The sequence below is a fragment of the Podarcis vaucheri genome (genome assembly GCF_965113315.1).
Source record: "Podarcis vaucheri genome assembly, chromosome: 6".
Taxonomy (NCBI): domain Eukaryota; kingdom Metazoa; phylum Chordata; class Lepidosauria; order Squamata; family Lacertidae; genus Podarcis; species Podarcis vaucheri.
Genome location: NC_138764.1, coordinates 29,608,483 through 29,632,496, shown reverse-complemented (window position 1 = coordinate 29,632,496; position 24,014 = coordinate 29,608,483). Strand labels below are relative to the sequence as shown.

The 24,014-nt window shown below is 41.9% G+C and overlaps 1 protein-coding gene across 50 annotated transcripts in view; it reads left to right on the top strand.

The window, feature by feature from the left end:
- Positions 1–22,186, top strand: part of LOC309535054 (uncharacterized protein) — a 68,577-nt gene extending 46,391 nt beyond the window's left edge. For 26 of the 50 annotated variants that reach the window (XM_082227759.1, XM_082227755.1, XM_082227744.1 and 23 more), the window contains 27 exons: positions 753–785; positions 1,619–1,645; positions 2,380–2,412; positions 2,745–2,771; positions 3,191–3,232; positions 3,531–3,569; positions 4,561–4,602; positions 4,935–4,976; positions 5,134–5,169; positions 5,524–5,595; positions 6,586–6,630; positions 7,091–7,123; positions 7,275–7,307; positions 8,404–8,442; positions 8,604–8,648; positions 9,859–9,975; positions 11,456–11,494; positions 11,629–11,667; positions 11,775–11,804; positions 12,468–12,506; positions 12,631–12,669; positions 14,658–14,687; positions 15,069–15,182; positions 15,714–15,776; positions 17,134–17,172; positions 17,874–17,903; positions 19,487–22,186. In XM_082227759.1, the coding sequence (XP_082083885.1) occupies positions 753–785; positions 1,619–1,645; positions 2,380–2,412; positions 2,745–2,771; positions 3,191–3,232; positions 3,531–3,569; positions 4,561–4,602; positions 4,935–4,976; positions 5,134–5,169; positions 5,524–5,595; positions 6,586–6,630; positions 7,091–7,123; positions 7,275–7,307; positions 8,404–8,442; positions 8,604–8,648; positions 9,859–9,975; positions 11,456–11,494; positions 11,629–11,667; positions 11,775–11,804; positions 12,468–12,506; positions 12,631–12,669; positions 14,658–14,687; positions 15,069–15,182; positions 15,714–15,776; positions 17,134–17,172; positions 17,874–17,903; positions 19,487–19,573 (1,254 nt within the window). In that variant the 3' untranslated portion in view covers positions 19,574–22,186. The remainder of the gene's footprint in view (positions 1–752; positions 786–1,618; positions 1,646–2,379; positions 2,413–2,744; positions 2,772–3,190; positions 3,233–3,530; positions 3,570–4,560; positions 4,603–4,934; positions 4,977–5,133; positions 5,170–5,523; positions 5,596–6,585; positions 6,631–7,090; positions 7,124–7,274; positions 7,308–8,403; positions 8,443–8,603; positions 8,649–9,858; positions 9,976–11,455; positions 11,495–11,628; positions 11,668–11,774; positions 11,805–12,467; positions 12,507–12,630; positions 12,670–14,657; positions 14,688–15,068; positions 15,183–15,713; positions 15,777–17,133; positions 17,173–17,873; positions 17,904–19,486) is intronic. The other 24 variants (XM_082227775.1, XM_082227761.1, XM_082227730.1 and 21 more) reach the window with 24 other exon arrangements.
- Positions 22,187–24,014: the final 1,828 nt, after the last annotated feature.

Here is a 24,014-nt window from a genome sequence, read left to right as displayed (position 1 = left end):
CGGTACCTATTTATCTACTTGCCCCCGGGGGTGCTTTCGAACTGCTAGGTTGGCAGGCGCTGGGACCGAGCAGCGGGAGCGCACCCCGCCGCGGGGATTCGAACCGCCGACCTTTCGATCGGCAAGCCCTAGGCGCTGAGGCTTTAGCCCACAGCGCCACCCGCGTCCCTCTCTGCTAGTATAGCATTCCGTAATACCGGGCCAATGACATTAAAGGCTTGGTTCCTTGTTTCTGTCAAATGAGCTTCACCAACTCAGGCCACAACTGACAACGTTCCTGCAGTTGATCTCAGCGACTGTGCTGGGGCTGAGGTGCTCCTAAATTGTTCAGGGCTTTGTGAAATAATACAAGGCCCTTGAACCTGGCTCAGGAGTAGAAGAGCAACCATTGCAGGCGCATTAACAATTTTGGCAAATGTTGTCGGCCAGATGTCCCTGTCAGTAATCTGGCCATTGCATTCTACACCAGCTGGAATGTCTGAACCAGGCCCAAGGGCAGCCCCACACAGAGCGCATAGCAGTAATCCAGCCTCGAGGTTACTAACACATGGACCACAGTGTGTGCATCGACCTATAAACATCTGCCTTAAATACGTCAAAATTCAAATTATGTTTAATAATGCTGGAGCTTGGTGTGATGAAATAATTAAAACACATGCAGCAAGCAGCACTTTCAACAGTTAAGTGCAGATAGGAGAATGAACTGTATATTGAGATGCTATTTATTTTTTAATTCACTTTGTCCTTTATAGGATGGATCATTTGTGGCTTATGCCAATAGGCAGGTAAGCAAATTTGATGGGACCTTATTCAACTGTTTGTTGTATCCAAATGTTAATGGGAGAGTGAGGAGACTTCAGTTTCTATTCTTTCTTTCAGTTGCTCCCCCACTGCCCCAATTCTCGGTCAATTTCCTCTCTGGTCATTTTTCATCCTTTCGGTTTCTCCAATCCTCAATTTCCTTGCCTTGCTACCTTTTCTTGACAACCAGTCTCTTTCTGACACTTGGGCAACTGTAGTTCCTTTTCTTCTGCATTTCAAAGAAAATCTTAAGATTATCCCGAGTGACTCGCCTGCGCATTTGTTTCAGGCTTTTGCTCAGTTCATATCCTGCCCTTCACCAGTTTCACCGGTTATAGGGCGAGTTGCATCTCAATACACACAAATTCATACAATAAAATTTTAAATAACTGGCAGGACAATCCAAGCCCTGCGTGGGCAGGGGTGGAACACGACAGGGTGTGGGGCCATTGCCACCACATTCACATCCCTATCGCTCAAGACAAATTGCTGCACCAGCCTAGATTGGGTCTGATGCCATCAAGCAACAGCATGCTGGATATTCCATCAGAAAACAGAAATCAATTTTACCTCAGAAATTCAGTACGTGGATTTTCCCCCAGATGCTGATGCAACATTGGGGCTTGACTCCTATCCCATGTAGGAATAGATTACAACTTAAATCCTTTTCGAATTTGCACATGTTACTTAAAATGTGGCAGAAGTATCCATAGAATCTTGCAGCTCCCATTTTATCAATATAAACTTAGGGGAATGCGTATTGCATTTCATCTGACTTCTCACAACAAAAATGGAGCTAACTTTTGTATTTTTACAGGGAGAATGTTTTTGCCCTGGTGCACAGGTAACTATTTTTCTTTACTGTTCCCAAACTGGTTGTCTCGTGATTTCATTTAGCATTATAGGTTGGAGGGAGTGGGTGGCACTGTAATCTAAACCACTTGGGCTTGCTGATCGGAAGGTTGGCGGTTCAAATCCCCACGAAGAGTGAGCTCCTGTTGCTCTGTCCCAGCTCCTGCCAACCTAGTAGTTCAAAAGCACACCAGTGCAAGTAGATAAATAGGTATTGCTGTGGCGGGAAGGTAAATGGTTCTTCCATGCGCTCTGGCTTCCATCACGGTGTCCCGTTGTGCCAAAAGCAGTTTAGTCATGCTGGCCACATGACCCAGAAAGCTGTCTGTGGACAAACGGCTCCCTTAGTGAGATGAGTGCCACAGCCCAATAGTCACCTTTGACTGGACTTAACCATCCAGGGGTCCTTTACCTTACCTTTTACCCTGTTATAGATAATAGGACACCTGGTTCACATAAGATTACTTTTCCTGGTCATGGGGTGGAGAAGACAATAAATAGGAAAGCCACTCTTTCGTCCTCTGTAGTGACACAGTTCTGGCAAGGCTATGAATATGGCAGTTTGTCTGACTTTAGTCCGTCCCCCCCACATTTGGGATTGCTCATCCCATGTACAGTAGATCCTTTTACATTTATCAGTATTTCCGCAGTGCAGACCTATTAAAGTGATATAGCATCTTTAGCAATTGGGTTTTGTTGTTATTGAAGTCATTGTTTTCTGCGCAGGGTGGTGGATCATATGGCAGTCAATATGGACAGGTAAAAACTCTTTTTTGATACTTAGCATATATGAAATGCATCATGCAGTAATACTATACACTAAGATTTTAAAAATGAATGGAAAAAATGGGTTTTATGGGTGATATCCAGCATCAGTCATACTCTTGGCAGACCAATGAAATCAGCGGACTTAAGCATCTTCAGTCAATTGATATTAATGGGTCTACTTGGAGTATGACTTTAGTAGGATATCCCTCTGCTTTTTTGCTGCTCCTGAACATTAAAAAATAGTTTAGTGTGCATATATTAGTGTAATACAACAGATCATCAAGAAACTTTTTGAAGTATGGATTGTTTGTTTTCTCCTACAGGGTGGATCATATGGTGGTGGCAGCCAGGTAATAACTTTTAGAACCAGTGTGGTGTAGTGGTTAAGAGTGGTAGACTCGTAATCTGGTGAACTGGGTTCATGTCTCCGCTCCTCCACATGCAGCTGCTGGGTGACCTTGGGCCAGTCACACTTCTTTGAAGTCTCTCAGCCCCACTCCCCTCACAGAGTGTTTGCTGTGGGGAAGGAAGGGAAAGGAGAATGTTAGCTGCTTTGAGACTCATTCAAGTCGTGATAAAGTGGGATATCAAATCCAAACTTTTATTCAAATCCAAACTCTTTTAATAAGTAGCAAGAACTTTTAACAGGCATTACAAGTAGCATACCAGAGATATTAAAAGTGTTTCTCATTATTCCTGCTTCTGAATGTAGAAAGCAATATGGTTTTTTTCCAGCAACATTTTTTTACAATAACTATTTTCTGTACAGGGTGGACGGTTCGGATATGGCAGCAGCAGCCAATATGGACAGGTAAAAGCACTTTTAATTTATAGTACGTACAGAGTATATACTGCACTATGGCTTGCATCCAGCTAAGTCATATTCAGAGTGAGCCCACTGAAATTATTCAACATCAGGTAACTATGACTGACTTTATTTCAGTGGTTCTGCTCTGAGTATGATTTAGCCAGATACAACACCATGGTAAATATACAGTATATGCAGAGGCATGAAAATAAAATCTGTTTAATGCTTATTTTGCTCTTAAATATTGAGAGTTGCTCAGGGCAGATACATGAATGTATTTTTAAAAATGTCTCCTGCACAGGGAGGAACGCATGGTGGCGGCAGCGGCCAATATGGGCAGGTAAAAACTCTTTTGACATACAGTGTATAAGTAATAGAGAGTGTGGCGCTGTGGTCCAAACCACTGAGCCTCTTGGGCTTGCTGATCAGAAGGTCGATGGTTTAAATCCCCACAACAGGGTGAGCTCCCATTGCTCTGTCCCAGCTCCTGCCAACCTAGCCGTTCGAAAGCACACCGGTGCTAGTAGATAAATCGGTACCACTGCGGCAGGAAGGTAAATGGTGTTTCCATACGCTCTGGTTTCCATCGCGGTGTTCCGTTGCGCCAGAAGCGGTTCGGTCATGCTGGCCACATGACCCGGAAAGCTGAGATAGCGAGATGAGCACTGCAACCCCATAGTCATTTGACTGGACTTAACTATCCAGGGGTCCTTTACCTTTTTACCTTCACTATATGTAATATATACGAGGTCTTACATGGGATACATATTTTTATTATTACTCTGATCCTCCACATAAAAGTAGTTTAGAATTCAATCCTAAATTGAACTGGAATAGTGATGGAATAGCCACCACTTCCAAAATCCTGCCAGCTTGTGCTGGTCAGAGTAGATGGTGTTGGGGTGTCATTTTCTTTTTTGCTGGCTGGGTGTTTTGTTTTTAATCCCCACTTCCCCAGTTCGAATGGGGAATGGGCAGGTGATAAGTAAGGCCAGCTCCATGCTAACAGAGGGTAAGAGCTCAATTCAGGAGCCCATTTGGCAAATGAAGAGGCCTTGGGTCAAGGGGTCCCAAGGCCACCTTTGTCTTTCCCCTGCTGAATCTCTGTTTTGAGTCCTAACGCCAGCTACCGATCGCAAAATAAGGAACAGCTGACCATGGAGGAACATAACAGGGCATAACAGGAACCCCCATGCCCTTTGCTACCCAAGTTCATCTCTAGCAAAGGAGACAAACCTTCACTCCTTCCTAACCCCATTTAGCCAGTGGTAGGATTGCATTGCACATGTGCTAAGGTAATATTATTCAGGTAATAATTGTTTTCTGTTCAGGGTGGACAGAGTGGATCCTATGGTGGCAGCCAATATGGACAGGTAAAAATCATTTTGTTATCTAGTATATGTATTATAGATGATAGATAGAGAGATAGATAGATGATAGATAGATAGATAGATAGATAGATAGATAGATAGATAGATAGATAGATAGATAGACAGACAGACGATAGATAGATGATAGATAGATAGATAGATAGATAGATAGATAGATAGATAGATAGTATAGATATAATAGATATATATAGTAATAAATGATGTGCTATTATGTAGATAAAGGTTTGGTGGGTTTTTTCTGCCTTTGAATATAGGAAGCTAGTTGAGATGTATTAAAGTAATCATTTTTCAATTTATAATTGTTTTCTGTTCAGGGTGGACAGAGTGGATCTTATGGTGGCAGCCAATATGGACAGGTAAAAAGTATTTTGTTATCGTGTGTGTGTGTGTGTGTGTGTGTGTGTTGTAATACACAGTGTGCCATTATATAGATAAAAGTTTAGTGGGGGGGGTTTCTGCCTTTGAGATGTATTAAAGTAATCCTTATTCAATTTATAATTGTTTTCTGTTCAGGGTGGATCATACGGCGGCGGCAACCAATATGGACAGGTAAATGTTATTTTGTAATATAGCATATGGAGAGAAAGACAGAAAGAGAGAATTATGAAAAATAAAATAAAATACATTTTATGCTTATTTCCTGTCCTGGTTATAGAAAGTAGCTGAGTGCAGATATATTTCAGCAATATAGTTTTTCAGCATCAGAGAATATTTCTTGAAATAGCTGTTTTCTGGACAGCGGGCAGGGGGGTCATATGGGGACAATATGGTTGTTTCTCCTATATTTCCCCCCAGCTTTGACTATTTATCTACAGTTTATTTATTATGCAGTTATATTGAGGTTGCATATTTTTTTTAAAAAAATGGTTGTAATAAGTAGTAATAAGACTTTTTTAATTACAGGGTGGATCATATGGTTATGGTCATCCATATGGACAGGGTGGATCATACGGTGGTAGCAGTCAATATGGACAGGTAAAAGAATTATACATGTAGGTAATATACAATGTACATGTCATTATGGCGTTATCTGTGCTCTAGTAAGAGCCAGGCTAGACTATTGGTTTTTATATTATTTGCCATCTGAAAGCTTTATAGAAACTTCACTTAAATTCAGAACATGGTATCAAGATTATTAAGGCTGGTCTGAAAATATTTTATCCATCTCTAGCTAACAATTTGTTTGATTCTGGGCACCACTAAATGTGGTGGTTTTACTCTAAGGAGCCCCAAATAGCTTAAGACTAGGCGATTGAAGGAGCATTTTTCCCCCTCCTATGTTACTGCATAATCCTTAAGATCTGCTTCAGAGGCCCTTTTGTATGAGGTGGGTGATAACTAGGGATAACTCTGTCACAGAGCCTAGAACTTCCTGATCAGAAGGTTGGCGGTTCGAATCCCTGTAACGGGGTGAGCTCCCATTGCTCTGCCCCAGCTCCTGCCAACCTAGCAGTTCAAAAGCACACCAGTGCAAGTAGATAAATAGGTACCGCTTCGGCGGGAAGGTTAATGGCGTTTCCGTGCGCTGCTCTGGTTCGCCAGAAGCGACTTAGTCATGCTGGCCACATGACCAGCTGTACACCGGCTCCCTCGGCCAATAAAGCGAGATGAGCGCCGCAACCCCAGAGTCAGCCATGACTGGACCTAATGGGCCCTTTTTTATGAGGTGGGAGATAACTAGGGAGAAATCCATGAGGTGTTAACTCGTAGCAGGCATTTGGACTAGGAGACCTTTGATGTCCATTCCATTAACTTGAATGACAATAATGTTAAGCTGAATTCCCAGCGCTGGAGTTCCTGCCTTTTCTCCAATATCGTTCACCAGCTAGATCAACCAAGGCAGTTTCTTTGCAAATACCAGATAGAAATGGATCCCAATTAGTTACACAATGTGTGTTAAGCATATGGTACTATCGCATCTGAAAGAAACAATCTTTTTTTGAAGTAACATGTTTTACTGTTCAGGGTGGACAGAGTGGATCATACGGGAGCAGCAGCCAATACGGACAGGTAAGTGTGTGTGTGTGTGTGTGTGTGTGTGTGTGTGTGTAATGTAATCTCTACAAATGTTCTTCGGCCTTGGGTCTCCAGACTCTAGATTCCAGCTCCCATCATCTGCAGCAAGCATAACCAATGGGCATGAATTATGGGAGTTATACTCCATCAACATCTGGAGACATTGTCTATACCAGTGTTTCCCAACCTTGGGTCTCCAGCTGTTTTTGGACTACAACTCCCATCATCCCTAGCTAGCAAGACCAGTGGTCAGGGATGATAGGAATTGTTGTCCAAAAGCACTGGTCTATACCGTAGTGTTAGATAGTATGCACAAAGATGTCTTATCGTAAAAGTGTTATGCTTATTTCTGTTCCGCAATACAGAAAGTAGCTGAATGTCAGATATGCTAATGTAATGTGGTGTTGCACCAACAAATAAACCTTATCTGAAGTAGTAATTGTTTTCTGTTCAGGGTGGATCATATGGAGGCAGCAGCAGCGGACAGGTAAGAACTATGTTAATAGATAAATGAAATACCTGACATAGTAATATCACACAATGCTTATTTTGCTCTTAAATATTGAAAATATCTTAGGGAAGGTTTGCTATTCGTAAATAATAATGATGATGATGATAAATAAGTATTTTCTTCCCAGGGTGGATCATATGGCAGCGGCAGCAGCGGACAGGTAGGAACTATGTTAATAGATAAATGAAATACCTGCCATAGTAATATCACACACACACACACACACACACACACACAGTATGCTTATTTTGCTCTTAAATCTTGAAAATATATTAGGGAAGGTTTGCTATTCTTAAATAATAATAATAATAATAATAATAATAATAATAATAATAATAATTTATTATTTGTACCCCGCCCATCTGGCTGGGCCTCCCCAGCCACTCTGGGCAGCTTCCATAGAAACCAAAAATACACTAAAATATCACAGATTAAAAGCTTCCCTGAACAGGGCTGCCTTAAGATGTCTTCTGAATGTCAGGTAGTTATTTATCGCTTTGACATCTGACGGGAGGGCGTTCCACAGGGCGGGCGCCACTACCGAGAAGGCCCTCTGCCTGGTTCCCTGTAGCTTTGCTTCTCGCAATGAGGGAACCGCCAGAAGGCCCTCGGCGCTGGACCTCAGCGTCTGGGCAGAACGATGGGGGTGGAGATGCTCCTTCAGGTATACTGGACCGAGGCCGTTTAGGGCTTTAAAGGTCAACACCAGTACTTTGAATTGTACTCGGAAACGTACTGGGAGCCAATGTAGGTCTTTCAAGGTTGGTGTTATGTGCGGCCGCCCCCAGTCACCAGTCTAGCTGCCGCATTCTGGATTAGTTGTAGTTTCCGAGCCACCTTCAAAGGTAGCGCATTGCAGTAGTCCAAGCAGGAGATAACCAGAGCATGCACCACTCTGGCCAGACAGTCCGCGGGCAGGTAGGGTCTCAGCCTGCGTACCAGGTGGAGTTGGTAGACAGCTGCCCTGGACACAGATTTGACCTGTGCCTCCATGGACAGCTGTGAGTCCAAAATGACTCCCAGGCTGCGCACCTGGTCCTTCAGGGGCACAGTTACCCTATTCAGGACCAGGGAGTCCTCCACACCCGCCCGCCCCCTGTCCCCCAAAAACAGTACTTCTGTCTTGTCAGGATTCAACTTCAGTCCATTAGCTGCCATCCATCCTCCAACCACCTCCAGGCACTCACACAGGACCTTCACTGCCTTCACTGGTTCTGATTATATTATAATAATATAATAATGCATTTTCTCCCCAGGGTGGATCTTATGGCGGTGGCAGCAGTCAATATGGACAGGTAAAAACTCATTTAATGTGTGCATATTAAGGAACATATGCCTTAGCATAAACACAGCTATAAAAAATAAATAAAAGAAAACATTTATATCCTAATTTCTGCTCCTGGTAATAGAAAGCAGCCATAAAAAGTAGCTATTGTAATTAATGTTTCCCCTGCAGGGTGGACAGAGTGGATCATACGGTGGAGGCAGCCAATATGGGCAGGTAAAAACAAATTCATAAAGTAGCATACATAGATGATATAGATAGATAGATGATAGATAGATAGATAGATAGATAGATAGATAGATGATAGATAGATAGATAGATAGATAGATAGATAGATAGATAGATAGATGAGATAGATAGATAGATAGATAGATAGATAGATAGATAGATAGATAGATAGATAGATATCTCAAGGCGGCATAAAGCCATCTGGACTTTGCCTTCTGTAGATGGAAGGTTTTCTTCTGCCCACAAAGCTTTCTGATCCATTGGATGAATCTGGTGGAAGGTGTGTGTGTTGGGGGTGTGACTTTCTGCCACTTCCTCCCTCTCCCTGCTCCCCCCCATCCTTCCATGCTGTCCTGGATGAAGACACTGACACCCTCCAGAACAGTGTGGCACTGAGGGCTGCAGCGGGAGATGCAAAATTAGCCTCCCCATCCATGATAGGAGTGACGCCTGGATCCAATCCATACATAAGGAAACAAAAGTGCGGGTTGCCTTGAATGGTGCCCTCTACTGGGAGATAACTTTGCCAGTTTCCTTCCCTCTATGCCCAAGAGACACGGGTGGCGCTGTGCATTAAACCACAGAGCCTAGGACTTGCCGATCAGAAGGTCGGCGGTTTGAATCCCCGTGACGGGGTGAGCTCCCGTTGCTCGGTCCCTGCTCCTGCCAACCTAGCAGTTCGAAAGCACGCCAAACTGCAAGTAGATAAATAGATACTCCTCTGGCGGGAAGGTAAACGGCATTTCCGTGCGCTGCTCTGGTTCGCCAGAAGCGGCTTAGTCATGCTGGCCACATGACCTGGAAGCTGTATGCCGGTTCCCTCGGCCAATAAAGCGAGATGAGCACCGCAGCCCCATAGTCGGTCACGACTGGACCTAATGGTCAGGGGTCCCTTTACCTTTACCTTTTTCCTCTATGCAGGTCCCCAGCAGCCCCTGGAGATCTTTTCCAGAGGCTCCTGGGACCTTCCAGAGGAGATTTTCAGGAGGTGCTGGAAATTGGAGGCAAAATCTGCAAAATTTGCCATTAGTGAATGGATGCCTCCCACTGAATCAAGACTACTATCAGGGCCAAGAAGATTTTCTGCTTATTTCTGCTTAGAGAGTGGCTTGCTGTAGATCTTTTGATATGGTAATATGGTGTCTCAGTGACAAACCATCTTTTTAAAAATAAAATAAAATAATTGTTTTCTGGACAGGGTGGCTCATACGGTGGCGGCAGCAACCAGTATGGGCAGAGTGGATCATATGGCGGCAGCAGCGGCAGCCAGTATGGGCAGGGTGGATCGTACGGCAGTGGCAGCCAATATGGAAAGGTAAAAAATCTTTCCCATTTATAATTCTCTTACCATTGACAGTGAATGCGCTTTTATAATTGGAACATTGGCTCCTCCTTAGTACAGGTTTGGTCCATGAGTATTTCGAATTTGAATAGAAAGCTTTTTGTTTAGTCCCAGAAAGAATACTCCGATATAATCATGTTTTAAATATACTTCTAAAATGCGATCATATTTTAACGCATGGAGCTGAGACATGCATTTGAAAAATCTTGACAAGGGTCTTGAAAACTGGTGGTTCTCCTGTTTAATTAAAGAATCCGATTTTTAAAAAGTTAATGGAGGAAAGTAGAATCTTGGGTTAGGGGAGCCAAAATGTAAAGTTGCATTGGAGTTCAGTGTCTGTGGGAGGAGAATCTTGATTTAAGACGAAGGGGAAAGAATGGGGTTGGTATCCACGGGATTTCTTCAAGTATCGGAAATACAGGACCAGGCTTGGAAATCATAAGATTGTATGAGATACTTTGCCTTAAGCTGACTTATTTTTAGAAACCTACTAAAATCTAGGAAGCGGAAAAGTTGGGCAGCTTCCCTTCAGCTAGATTATAAAAAAGAGCAAATACGTTGACAAGGAGGAGATCGTAAATTGCTTCTTGCATTGCTTTGTAGCCATCAGTTTATGAAAGAGGGAAACAAAGGTGATTATTGCTGCTTCTCTGTATGACAATCCTAGCTGTGTCTTCCTTCCTAAGACAATGGAAGGCAGACACAGACTTGGCGTCTCACTAAACAATTGGCCAGAATCTTCCTGTGGTTTTGCCTCATATCTCTGGTTCTACAAAGGCTAGCAACCTAATATTTTTTCGACGGAAGCTGGAAATGTGGCCCAAATGGCCCACGCTGGATGGCATGCTCAGAATCTGGCCAAAACTTGGACAAGCAGGCCATATAGAAACCTTATTTACCATATTTTTTGCTCTATAAGACTCACTTTTTCCCTCCTAAAAAGTAAGGGGAAATGTGTGTGCGTCTTATGGAGCAAATGCAGGCTGCACAGCTATCCCAGAAGCCAGAACAGCAAGAGGGATCACTGCTTTCACTGCGCAGCGATCCCTCTTGCTGTTCTGGCTTCTGAGATTCAGAATATTTTTTTTCTTGTATTCCTCCTCCAAAAACTAGGTGCGTCTTGTAGTCTGGTGCGTCCTATAGAGCGAAAAATACGGTATATCTTTAAAGATACCCCATCGCACACTAGATAGGTCTGCACATGCGTACTGCTGTCAGAAAAATCAGCAATCGGAGCAGTCAGCTGTTCAGAAGGACTGCAGGTGGCAGTAGATCTAGTCTCTTTCTCATGAGCCATAGGAAAGGAACTCTGGATGCAAAGCAAATTGGTGCTGCTCTCATCCAGCATTAGAGACGCATGCAGCAGGGTCAGAATATAGACATTTACCTATTTCCAAAGAAGCGTACCACAAAGCATCAGGAGCAGAAACAATCAATTCCTAATTTTTTGCAGAACAACTCTTCCTCAGGAGGCAGTCAGCCTGGTGGAAAGGTAAGAATTTGGCACCTAGCTGGATTGAGGTATAGACGTTCTCTTATTTCCAAAAGAAATCTAAACCACCCAAAGATTGCTTGGCTGTTGCTTTTTAAAAGGAATAGAAACAAACACTTCCTATTCTTTTACAGAACTCCACTTCTTCAGGAGGCAGTCAGTCTGTTGGACAGGTAAGAAATTAACATGCAGAAAGAGTGTGGGGGGAGAAACCACACAAAGAGAAGTAGGTATCTTGCCATATTAGCACAGAAATTGACTGCTTGTGTGTTGCTTTTAGGGCTCCTCAGGAGGAAGCCAGTCTGGACAGGTAATGTTTACTCAAAATGTTAATATTTCATAAATTTGCTTTAATATTTTATAAATTTGCTTAGATATATTTATGAATTTGCTGCAATATTTTAGAGCAGATGTGCAATTTGTCATTTGCCTGCTCTGCGGGTAAGCAGATGATCTCACATTGCGGCTCTCATCTGCATCTCTCATCCCCTTTATTTTATTTATTACATAAATTTATTGACTTTTTCCCATGGTGAAATTCAAGGCATCAGACATATATAGGGCTCCCAGGTAGTCTATGGAGACACTGCCCAGGCTCAGATCAGCTTAACTTTAGCAAGGTATCATGTGTCTCCATCTCAAAGCCAGTGTCAACCACGGATGAGGCCAATCAGCTTCCATTTAACTTTGTTTCTTAACCAGGATTTGAAGCCGATTAATAATGGGCTGCTGGACCACAGACCATCATCGTTCTCCCCTGATTCCTTTACCAAACCTTTTCCACATTTAATGCCTTAAGAGTCAGTTCCTATTAGCCTAACCCTCCGCAATCAAGGCTTTTTCCAGTCTGTGTTGACTGTGTAATGGCCACTTTATTTTATCATAAAGCTTTATTATCATATTCCGCATACTGTATAAAGATCGGAAAGCCATTGCTATATATATGACCTGTGTTTTCACTGTATAATTACAGGGTTCAGCATCCCCTTCAGGAAGCCAGCAGGGTAGTCCGGTAAGCATTTTCCCCTCACACAATTGATACTGTAATTACTGGATGCTATTGGTGAACTCTTGTGTAGTGATAGATAGACAAGTTTAGAACATGAAAGCCTGTTGGTTTGTTTCTGCAAATATAGAGCTCATCATACGCCGGAGGCAGCCAACCTGGTGGACAGGTAAGCATTTTCTTGTTACCATGCTTGTTTATTGCAAGCCCAGGTGGACACCGCCCCCCCAGCCCTGAGAGACCACCAGAAGGAATAATGACTCATGACAACGTGTTATGGGATTAAAAATTGGCCACAACTTTATTAAACATTTTAGACGTAGGAAGACCTTGGCTTAGGCATTGGGTGTGTATCCCTCCCAGCCCCCCAGCTGGGGGAACTGGGGCTCTTCAGGGTGAATGGGATATGGGAGGGTGCACAGCAAGACGCTTGTGTATACTGGCAGCCCACCCCATATCCCTGCAACACAGGGGAGTTCACTGGCAACCTTTCAGTGTATGGCCAGAGACTCCCATATACAAACCCCTTTAAGAGGTGAAATATACTTGGAGTCGAGAGTGGATTTCATGCTCTTCATTCAGCTCATAGTGGTGAGGAGGAATGGAAGTTCCCCCAGAATGTCTGCTTTATATACATTATTTACACAATGGGCCCCACGTGATTGGCTAATTCCGGGATTCTCCTGTAGGCCAATCAGGTTGCGGATTCACTTCCACCTGGAGCTGGATTGGGTGGCTCCTGTGGACCAATCAGACTGCTGCATTCTGGATCCTATTGTTCTAGGAGCAATCAGACTGCTGCATTCTGGATCCTATTTCTCTAGGAGCAATCAGACTGCTGCATTCTGAATCCTATTGTTCTAGGACCAATCAGACTGCTGCATTTTGGATCCTATTCAACTCAGTATATAACACCCCTCCCCTCTAAGTTCCAGTCCTGCCTGGGAGGTTGCATTCATAGTCCTCAAGGTCACCACTTCACGTCCCGTCCCCCGTCCCCCATTTAGGAAAGATAGACTAAAGGATTCCGCCCAAGGCCTAAAACCGCCAAAGTTGTGACGAATTGCTACGGGGAAGGCAAAACCTGCCAATGTAAGAAAATTCCTTCCCGGCTCTTCAACAACAACCATCCAAAGACCGTAGCAGCGCCCGCTGAACAGGAAGGGAAATGGTTAACCTGCAAAAAAGCATTAAACAAAGGGAGGGTTGGGTAGATGGGTGAAGCTCCGGAGCCGAACACATGGTTGCTGCCGCCTCCGCCTCCTATTTAAGCAGCTGGCCCCGCCTCCCTGCAGGGCTGATTTGCTAACAGGTTTGGCAGGAACCTCCAATGACTAGCACAGGGGGGCAGGCCTGCCAAACCAGCTGGTGGTTCCCAAGTGGGCCGCAGTGCCATGCGCAGTCCCACAAAGGGCGCCCACAAAGAAGGGTGTGAGCACTCAGTGCATGTATGGTACAAGCCAGCTGAATGTACCTGAATTTTTAAGAAAACAGACCCTGTGCAAACAGGGTTGCTATCTAATGTAGGCAACGCAACAGAAATTAAATACAAAGAAGAATATCAAAACCAAAACCTTAGTAATGTTCAGAAAATGCATCTTGGAAGAACTAAGAGCAGAAGTTTTAGTGTCCAGAATAATAATACAGTGTTGCCCCGCAAGACGAATGCCTCGCAAGACGAAAAACTCGCTAGACGAAAGGGTTTTCCGTTTCTGCGTTGCTTCGCTAGACGAATTTCCCTATGGGCTTGCTTCGCAAGACAAAAACGTCTTGCGCTTTTTTAAAAAAGCTGCTTGAAGAGGCGCAGTTGCGACGGACCGTGCTTCGCAAGACGAAAAACATTGCAAGACGAAAAGACTTGCAGAACGAATTCTTTTCGTCTTGCGAGGCACCACTGTAATAATAAATAATAATTTTATTATTTATACCCCACCCATCTTGCTGGGTTTCCCCAGTCACTTTGGGCGGCTTACAACACATAAAGTATTGTAAAACACTAAACATTTTAAAAAATCCCGATACAGGGTTGCGTTTCGTGATTTTTAAAGTGTAAAGAATCATTGAGCAATCTTAATCCACACAAAATTCCTCCATAAAAACGGCATTCTAGTAAGATTGCTAAAGAAATATGACAAGTGTTTTGTGTTTTCTTTTCAGCCTGGGTGTTATTGTCCAGGTGGAATGACTGTAAGTACCCATTGCCTGCTGTATTCATTTTTATGTTTTGGAAGCTATAGGAGATGGATGCATTTGTTTGTGTGTGTTTGTTTATTTATGAATGAGCTACTTTCCAAAACTCCTGTTTTCTGCAGCATGAGTGCAGCTAATTCTTTTGTGGTTGCCCACCTAATCTCTTTTGTGTACTGTGTCAGTTATTAAATGTTTGAGGCTAGTCTGTTGTGGCATATATTTTAAACCTATCTATATTACCCTTAAAAGATATGAACAAATGGCATTATTTCTAAGTAATTGTCCTTCTGACCCCACCCTTATAGTGGACAAGGAATAAACTTCAACCACATGAATTGCATTAAAAACCTGGCTCTTGTGTGTGTGTGTGTTTTACAGGGTTCTCAGTCAGGAAGTAGCCAGTATGGCAGCAGCCAAGGCGGCCAATATGGTGGTTGGCAAGGAAACCAATATGGCGGCAGCAATCAATATGGTGGTGGACGATACGGACAAGTAAGGAACAATTTTAAGCAGAATTTACATTTAGGAGCTCGTGACATATTTTTGTTTTTCAAAAAGCAACCTTGAAGCCCTTGATTTGGTTCAGGGCTATTTTGTGGGGTAGTAGTCATGAAGATTGAAACCTAGAGGCACCCATATTGTGCCTGTATCCCTTTCAGCTTTGAATAATATTGGGGGAGAGGGGTTGCATTGAAAAACTTCTACAGTGGCAATGGATTATACCCTCTCCCCCAGTGCAAAAAGAGAAACCATCACAGGAGCTCCAGTCACAGTACTCCAACATCTTATTTAGTTTGGCCTATATATGGAGCTTTTTCCCCCCTTTTCTTTTTTTACATAAGTGGCGGATAAAATCAAAGCTTTCCTTTACAGGATTGTACCAAAATGGTGGAAACCAAAGTAGCCAGCAGGGTGGTGGACAAGACAGAAATTTTCTCTACAGCATTAACAAATAAAATATTGGTGTTTACATTTTTAATATTTATTTATTTATTTATTTTCTCATTTCTGTTTTGATTCTAGGGTTACCCCTATGGAAGTAGCCAATATGGTGGCGGACGGCTAGGCAGCCAATATGGTGGATATGTAAGGACTGTTTAACAAATGTATTTGTTATTTATAAGTACCAATAAACTTTGTAGAACTAACTTCTCAGTAAAACATCATGGAGCCATGCTAAATTGCTTTGTCCTCTCAATATGATATGGCAATGAGCTTTATGCTCTTCAGAGCCGAGACAAAATTTATCCGAAGACATTTTTTCTGAGGAAGTTTTGGAGATTTTTCTTTTTCTCACCCTCAGAGGAAAATAAGGCAGCTTTCTCCCAACACCCTCACTATTTTTTGTTGCCACTGCCCTGTCCCCCTCACAGTGCCACAGAATTCTGCTAGGTCTTGCATGTTGTTTGGAGGATTCAAAATGGCGGGCAGGATGTCAACATGATTGCTGTTCTTTCCAATGGCAGCGAAGAAAACAAAGCTGCCCATCACTCCTAAACTTTCCCAGTTACAATGAAACTCAACAGGCCTAGCCAGTGCCTCAGGAGAACCGAGTGTGAAACTGGGCAACAAAAGGGTTTTTTGGCAGATACACTGATATTCCTCAGCAGACAAGTAGGCATGGCAGTAGTTCTCTTAGGGTAGAAAGTTTGAAAACACTTAATTCATTTGGATTTCAAGCCTATGTCATCCTTATGAAGTAACCGGCTGTACAAAGAGTCCAATAATCCACATGAAGGGTTGTTAGAAGGGTTGTCAGTAGAACAGTATTACAGGATAGTGGATCTTATAGCATTGTAGTGTATGAGCCTGTTCTACTCATGAAGCCTAGGATGGCGAAACAAGGCTAATATTCCAGATATCTTTGTCTTTAGACTCTGTGAAAGGATTCTGTGGAACTGTAACAACCATTCATGTGAATTATTGGACTCGTTGAACAGACAGGTGGAATAGATACTTTTACATGTATGAACCTTATGCATGAACTGACTAGAGAATTAACTGCTCCACTGGGTTTTCTGCTTTTCTCGTTGAACTTTATGAAACTTCCATTGAAATCTACAATTTGATACAATGAATAATATACCTTATTTATTCAAAAGTACTGCCGGTTACGTCTTGTGTGTTTATTGAATATCTTTATGAAGTAGGCTTTCCCCCGCTCTTTCAAAATATGTGACTAAATACTTTTAAAATCAAAGAGTATTTACACACTGGTGCTGAGAAGCGAGGGACAATCCTGTATCTGCTTACCTGGGAGTAAACTCCATTGAACCCAATGGAGCTTTCTTCTGAGTTTACATTTCTAGGATTGTGCTGTACCCTCGGTTGGAATCAGTGGCCAATGTTCACAAGGAGGATCATAACTGAGTAGGTGATTCCTCCACCCCAGCCAGATAGTAGTGCACGTTTTCTAGATTTAATGGGTTTCTCATTTTTACAGGGTTCACCATACGGAAGTAGGCCATATGGTTCCAACAAGGTAAGCAGCCTTTCTGCATTAGCTTTTAATCTTCTTCTTGGCTTGGGGAGCATTTCTAAAAGTATATATATGACTTTGAAAGTATCAGCAAAGCTCCTAAATACTCCGGGACTGTAATCAATCATGAAGCACTTGACCCAGTACTAAAACTGGTTTATTATCATGTGCTTTTCACAAGTTAACACTAATAGCCTAATCCAATATATCTCTACACAAAAGTAAGCTTGACTGAATTCAGTGGGATTTATTTCCTAGTAAGTGTGCTTAGAATTGCTGCCTAAAACACACTTTCATGGAAGTTGTTGGCCTTTAATTCAGCCAGACTTCTTCACAAATAAACAAGTATAGGAATGTGCTGCAAGTCTGTGATCATGTGTATTCTTAAAGAGTAAATTTTGTTGAATAATCTGCATGGTTGCAGTTTTCTATGCCCTTACAGAAGAAAGTGCCTTACTTCTGTGTAAGAATGCTGCCAAACTTCTCTTTGGCAAAAATCTGTGCCACATCTTAGAAATCTGGAGGGAGCTGTGTTTCAATAAGAAAAGGGGAAATTCTGGGCTCTGGAGGTCCCATCATGAGCCAGAGGCTCCCAGGCTACGCACAGAAAGGCCTCTGCACCTTGAGGCCATATGAGGACTTACTATGAATGTGCCAAGGCTGAGTTGCTGAAATAATTTGCACCCATTTCCCCCCTTCTGCAGGGTTTTCAAAGCAATCAGGCTCCTCACTCTGTAAGTACACTGTTTTCAGAACACTTACACACACCCTTCCTTATTTCTGTTAAATGACAACGGCCATGTTCACAAATAATCCTGTGAACAATATTGGATGGTATTGAATCGGTGGCATAGACTAGAAATGTGCATTGATCTTCTTGTGGAACTTTTGGTTGACTGCCACATCTGGGCTGCTGCTGCTGCTGCTTCTAACCATGCTTTGAAGTGATGCACTGGAGTCTAAGGGAGCAGACGCCTTTTTCTCTCTCTTGTATATCCACCCAGTGTATGTGTACAGTAGAAATGTGGAATGGGTTTTTCAAAGGGAGGGTGCAGGAGACACTCCAGGTATTTTCTCCACTTCCACTTCACTTCTGGTATCAGAGCTGCATAGGGAGAAAATTACCTATTATTTAAATGGAAGTTTGCACATATCTTTTGTCCGAAAAGGGTTCTTATCGTAACTTGTAAAAATTACAGTCCTGTTAACATTTTGTAGTTGGACTTTAGCCAAAGGATCCTAAGTCATAGGATAAAAGGATGAGTTATCAGGAAGGTAAACAGTGAAGTACCCTCAGGACCTATCCAGAGACTGATGCTATTTAATTTCAGGCATCATAATGCAGTGGCAGAGTGGACTGTACCACTGCGTTCTGAAGGTGGTGCGTGCCGTTTTTTTGGAAGTTCTCCACAAGTTCACTGCAAGCAAAACAAAGACCTAGCACATGAGGGAGAAAGGTTTTATCCTGGCCCCTTCTCTGTTTGAAATTTCCACTTTCAAGCACATGTTTGGGTTATTGCTTTTTAACATAGGGAAACACTTAACAATTGTGATGCTTCCACTGGCAGTCTGAAGCGGTCCAGTTCATTCTACCACCTCATGAGCAGACAAGGCTTTATTCATAAATGATGTGCAGTCAGGTGGTTGGGTTTGTGGATGCCACCAAATTATTTGCGATGGTGGGAATCCAAGCCTTCTAACCTTCTAAATGGAGCTCTCCAAATTGGGGAACGGGCAACAAAATAAATGCCCACCAAAATTCAGTGGAAGAAAGGGCCAAGGGATTCACATTGTGGCCAATAGGCACTGAAAGGATCTGTGACTCCCCAGCAAAGAGATGCTGGGGTTGCAGCAGTAGTTCACTTTAAACATCAATTCATTGTGTGCCAGCCATGAAACATGCATATTTTATGATGCAAATTGCTAGCGGAAGGGATTGAAAATAAAAAGTGATGAGTGCCATAATGCCATTATAGAAGTCTCTTGTGTGTGCATTAGGAATACTGTGTGCTAGGATATTGCAGAGCTAGAAAAAGGTGCAGAAAACCACTGCTGCCCAAATGACCGAGCGGTTAAAGCACTTTCCTATGAGGAAAGGCTAAGGTTGCATTCTTAGGCCTACTGACCTGAGAGTAAGCCTCACTGAACCTAATTGAGAGAAATCATGTATAGAACTGCTGTAAAGTGTTGTGGGGCTTTTTTGTATGGGGTAAATATGAGGGCTGAAAGAGGTTTCTATAACTATGCAGAAAGGGAATTTCTGCCTCACAATACTAGAAACTGATTCTAGAGTAATTATATGTGTGTTCTTTTGCAGGACGCTTCTGGGAAACAACCCATCTCCAGCCTGATACTTTTCAGTGTTCTGGCACCTCTACTATCTCTTATTCAGTGGATGATCTAAACTTCTGAAGCCATACCAGTGAGGAAGATTGCCTTCTTCAACAGAATACTACTTTCTATACAAAACGATTGAGTCAAATTTATGGACTGATAAAACATTCATTCCTCCCCATCCCCACCCCTGGCTTAACAATGCAATAGGTCATGAGACTGACTCTTCTTGTCTCTTTATTTTCATAGCAGAGCTTCATATGCGTCGTATGAAGTAGGGATATTAATTGCAAGAAATATGATGTTTTATCTGCTTCTTGAGATGTAATGAATACTTCCTCTGCATTTGCTCTAAGCAGGATTCTATTCGTTCTAAAGAATTTGGGAGTTATAGGTGACAATCCCTTTAGTAACAATAGTAATAATAAATTATTATATATACCCCGCCCATCTGGCTAGGTTTCCCCAGCCACCCTGGACAGCTTACAGCACATAAAAAAATTGTAAAACATTAGGCATTAAAATTTTCCCAATACAGAGTTGCCTACAAAAGGCTAGGCCTATTATTATCAAGAGAATTAAACATATTTTAAAATGTTGGCTTGTGGTCCTGGAAGAGTGATAACTCCCACATGCCAAGACCCCTAAATGGATGTGTAGAATGGTAGTAATCCAAACCTTCAGCAATACACCTTAATTTTCAGAAAGTGACCCACAGTAAGATAACAAGGATACGGTAATTATCCTCAGTGAATTTATAGTAATCAGCCTAGAGATTACGAAAGAGAAACTATTCTTGCGGTGAATATCTTAACATTCCCTCTTCTTCATAAGCACAATTATGTTAGACCTTTATGATGATTATAAGAGAATAAAGATAAGCTATATTCAATTTCAAATAGATGCATGGATTTAAATAACCAGGAACCACTCACAACCTTGAGCATTCCTATATTCATACAAACAGCTATGGCATCAAGGCTTTTACTGGTGGGGTAAGCTTATGTTGGATGCACAGTTTAAAATTCCACAATATTTCTGTAAATCCCCTCTTGCCTAACTTGCCTTCCAAATGCCAAGCAAAATGGCCACAATAATATGGAGCAAAAGTTGATTGGTTCTGTCCTGCTGAAAGCTAGCAACTGCATCCTGTCCCAGCTTTTTGGTGGTGCCCTCTCTTCACTAGAGCTACAGTCCTTACTTGTGTGGCATCATCTTACTTACAAGAGGGTGGGAGACTGCTCAGGCTCCCTTTTCTCCAGCCAGCTCCAGTAGATCAACTCTAGCTCCTCCCTAAGTTACCAGTTGCCAGCTACCCTACAACATAGTTATAATTTTTGTTTTTTGTTTTAAATTAGCCCCATCCAGTCTGTAACTCAAAGGACTTGCCTTTCAGACACCTCTCAAGCAGGGATGAGGACATACATTTTGAGAAGGCTTAGTTCTAAAATTACAAATGTTTGGGTTATGTTCTTTTTATTTAAAAACAACACCCACCCCTACTTGTGGATTCCCCCCCCCCGCCCATGAAGAGACTCTTAGAAAGAAATGTGATAGCATCACATACAGTATGTACCAGGTACACTAGTGATGATCTAAATTTAAAATGTTTAATTACATTGCCTCTGACCCACTAATACAATGGGGTGGTGTTGTTTTTTTCCTGCAACAGCATGCTTTGTGTTTGCATATAACTTTTTAAAAGGTTTCAGAAATTTAAGACCACTTAAATTCCTGTCATCTTTAGTATAACATGTTCTTAAACTTAGAAACGGCGTAGGCATTTTAAAATGGACCTTTTTTTTGTATAGAATTAGGACGACACAACATTATCCATAATTCAGTTAAGACAGACTAGTTACAATTAAATTAGTGTGTTTATTAAGCACATCTGGAGTCGGAATTCAGCAGTGCTTGAAGGGGGATCAAACCCTTTCTGTACTGGGTTTTTTAATCCCACTTCAAGTACCTCAGATTATAAAAGTACAAAGAGTTTCTCAAAGTGTATGTTCCTAGGACCCCCGCTTATTTTTATGGTTGTTAAGTTGCTTTAAATTGTTTTTCATGTTGTGATGCTCTTGAGACCTTAGAGTGAAGGGTGGGAAATAAAAAATAAAATAAACAATGGGTGTTTATTTTATTGGGTGTTGTTCATAGCTCAAAATCAGAATTCGGGACATTCTAAACAATACTACATGGCTATTGAAGTCCTTATTGTAACATCAACCTCCATGACACTTTAGAAGCTATAAAATACAAGAGAGAGGATTCAGGTTGAGCCTAAACTCCATTGAAATTCTATGGACCTTTGGTAGTCAAATAATTAACTGTCAGGAAAGGGTTTTTCAGTCTCACTCTTAAGCCAGTCATATTCAAAGTAGACCCTTTGGAATTGATGGACTCAAGTCACTTAAGTCCATTTCAATGGATCTACTTTGAGTATAAGTAACCATGGCTGCGCCCCCCCCCCCTTAGTATTCACATGTGCCTAATCCTTTAAAGCTTGCATCATTGTTTTACATTGCTTGTGGCAAAAACACATTTTTTCTCAAATAAGGCTTTTAGGATTCTGTTCAAAACCAATTGATAGATAAAACTTCGAAAGGTCTTTAGGATGTAATATACTGTTCATTTGAATAGGTATTAAATTGTTCTAATAAATTTATTATTGGTTTCATACGAACTGCCGTGTCTTTGCAATTTGTTGTTCTATTTTCAGTAACTGTATTTGAGAGACTGAAGAAGCCAATTTACGTGGGTTTCATAAAGTTTATGCTTGGGAACATAAGCTAGATATTCTGGCTATATGTTGAAACAGGAATGCCTGAGGTTTATTTAAGGAAATGTAGTGCTTTAGGGAAACTAAGGGAATCTTGTGCTTTCAGATAGCTGGAAGTAGACACCAAAGCAACATAGATGGGGCAAATACTGCCCTCATGTTATATGCTTCTGAAATATAATTAATTATGTATTTCAGGATGTTGACATACATAATTCAACCTCTTCCACCCACCCTCTATATATTCTTTCTAATGTCAGTAGATGTAATCACTTACACATCCCATATGATGAGCTAGTATGTGTGTCTCTTGCAAGATGGGATAAGAATAGGAAGGAATGATGAACATGAATCAAAGATCTCCCTTTGCCAAAATGAACTATTCTATGACAGACTGACGTTGTTGTTTTGTATACACCACCGAATAAATAAATAAATGTTTCAGCAGAATGGCTGAAATGCAGCTGGGGGGGAAAGCTTTGAATAATTGTGCAGATAAGCCTGTCTTTAACTTTTTCTAAGATAATACAATTTTAAGTGCTCATCAACAAATCCAATGTTTAAAATTCCACTAGGGAATTTTGTGGCCCGGCTAGTTCTATGCAAATGAACATTAAATTTAGGAATTTACAGATGACTGGCCACAATATAGCTTCCATTGCTGAAAGCATTTATTAGCGCCTTTCATCCGTGAGTCCAGAATTGGCCTCCACAGTCACTTATGGACTCACTGTTACGACCGTGTTCATGGAAGACAATCTCACTCAGCTACGAGTGATCACAAGAAGAAGAACCTGCATTCATAGCATCTCAGGACAAAGCCAGCCACACAGACTGTTTCACAGATAAAGTTTTAAAGAGGGCATTGTGCATTCCACACCATACTGCAGCAAATACTACACTAACAGTCTACCGTGAGAATAGGACCTTAGTGCCGTGTATAAATTCATATTTATATCCAGTACCAGAGACATACTGGTACATAACATTCTGTAAAGTCACACAGCATATATTATCATTCTGTGCATCTAGCCAGAAAAGAGACATAATGGAACCGGCATGGACACACAATTCTCTTATTTGTGGCTGTGGCTTCATCATTGTCTTCACTTTTCGCTTGCTACACCTGCCACTCCCAAATATTCTTCAGAGAATATGAGTTAAGGAAGAACTCAGGGTTCTTGTTTCAGGAACAGAAACTTAATAGCATTCTAAGAGAGCACAATAGGCCTTTAAAAGAAGAGAAACATACCCATAGGCCTTATGAATCTGGAATTGCAAGCAATGAACAGGAAAAGCCAGTTTGGCACCATTATAATGCCCAGGACTGACCTGCTTACATACTTTGACTTGCTTTACCAGAAAGAACAACTATGTTAGGAGCTTGCACAATGGCTACTGAAAATGTCATTCATAATTACCAACCCCTGTGACACATGGTAGTTTCCAAAGACACGATGGTATCATAAGAGACACTCGCAAAGTTTTTATTAACATGCTTTCAGCTGTTTGCAGTTCAGCTTGACAGTTCACTCTTTGCTTTTGAACTTTCAGACAAGATATCAAAAGCAAATTTATGAAGCCCTTGGTGGGCTGCCATTCATGGTGGGTGGGGTGCATTTTGCTTGAATGGTCACAGATATGTAGGTCTATCTTAGGTGGTGGGAAGGCAAATGTTATTTGGAAGGGGGCCAAGGAAGATCCTGGCTACCTGCTGTGTCTCACAAATATT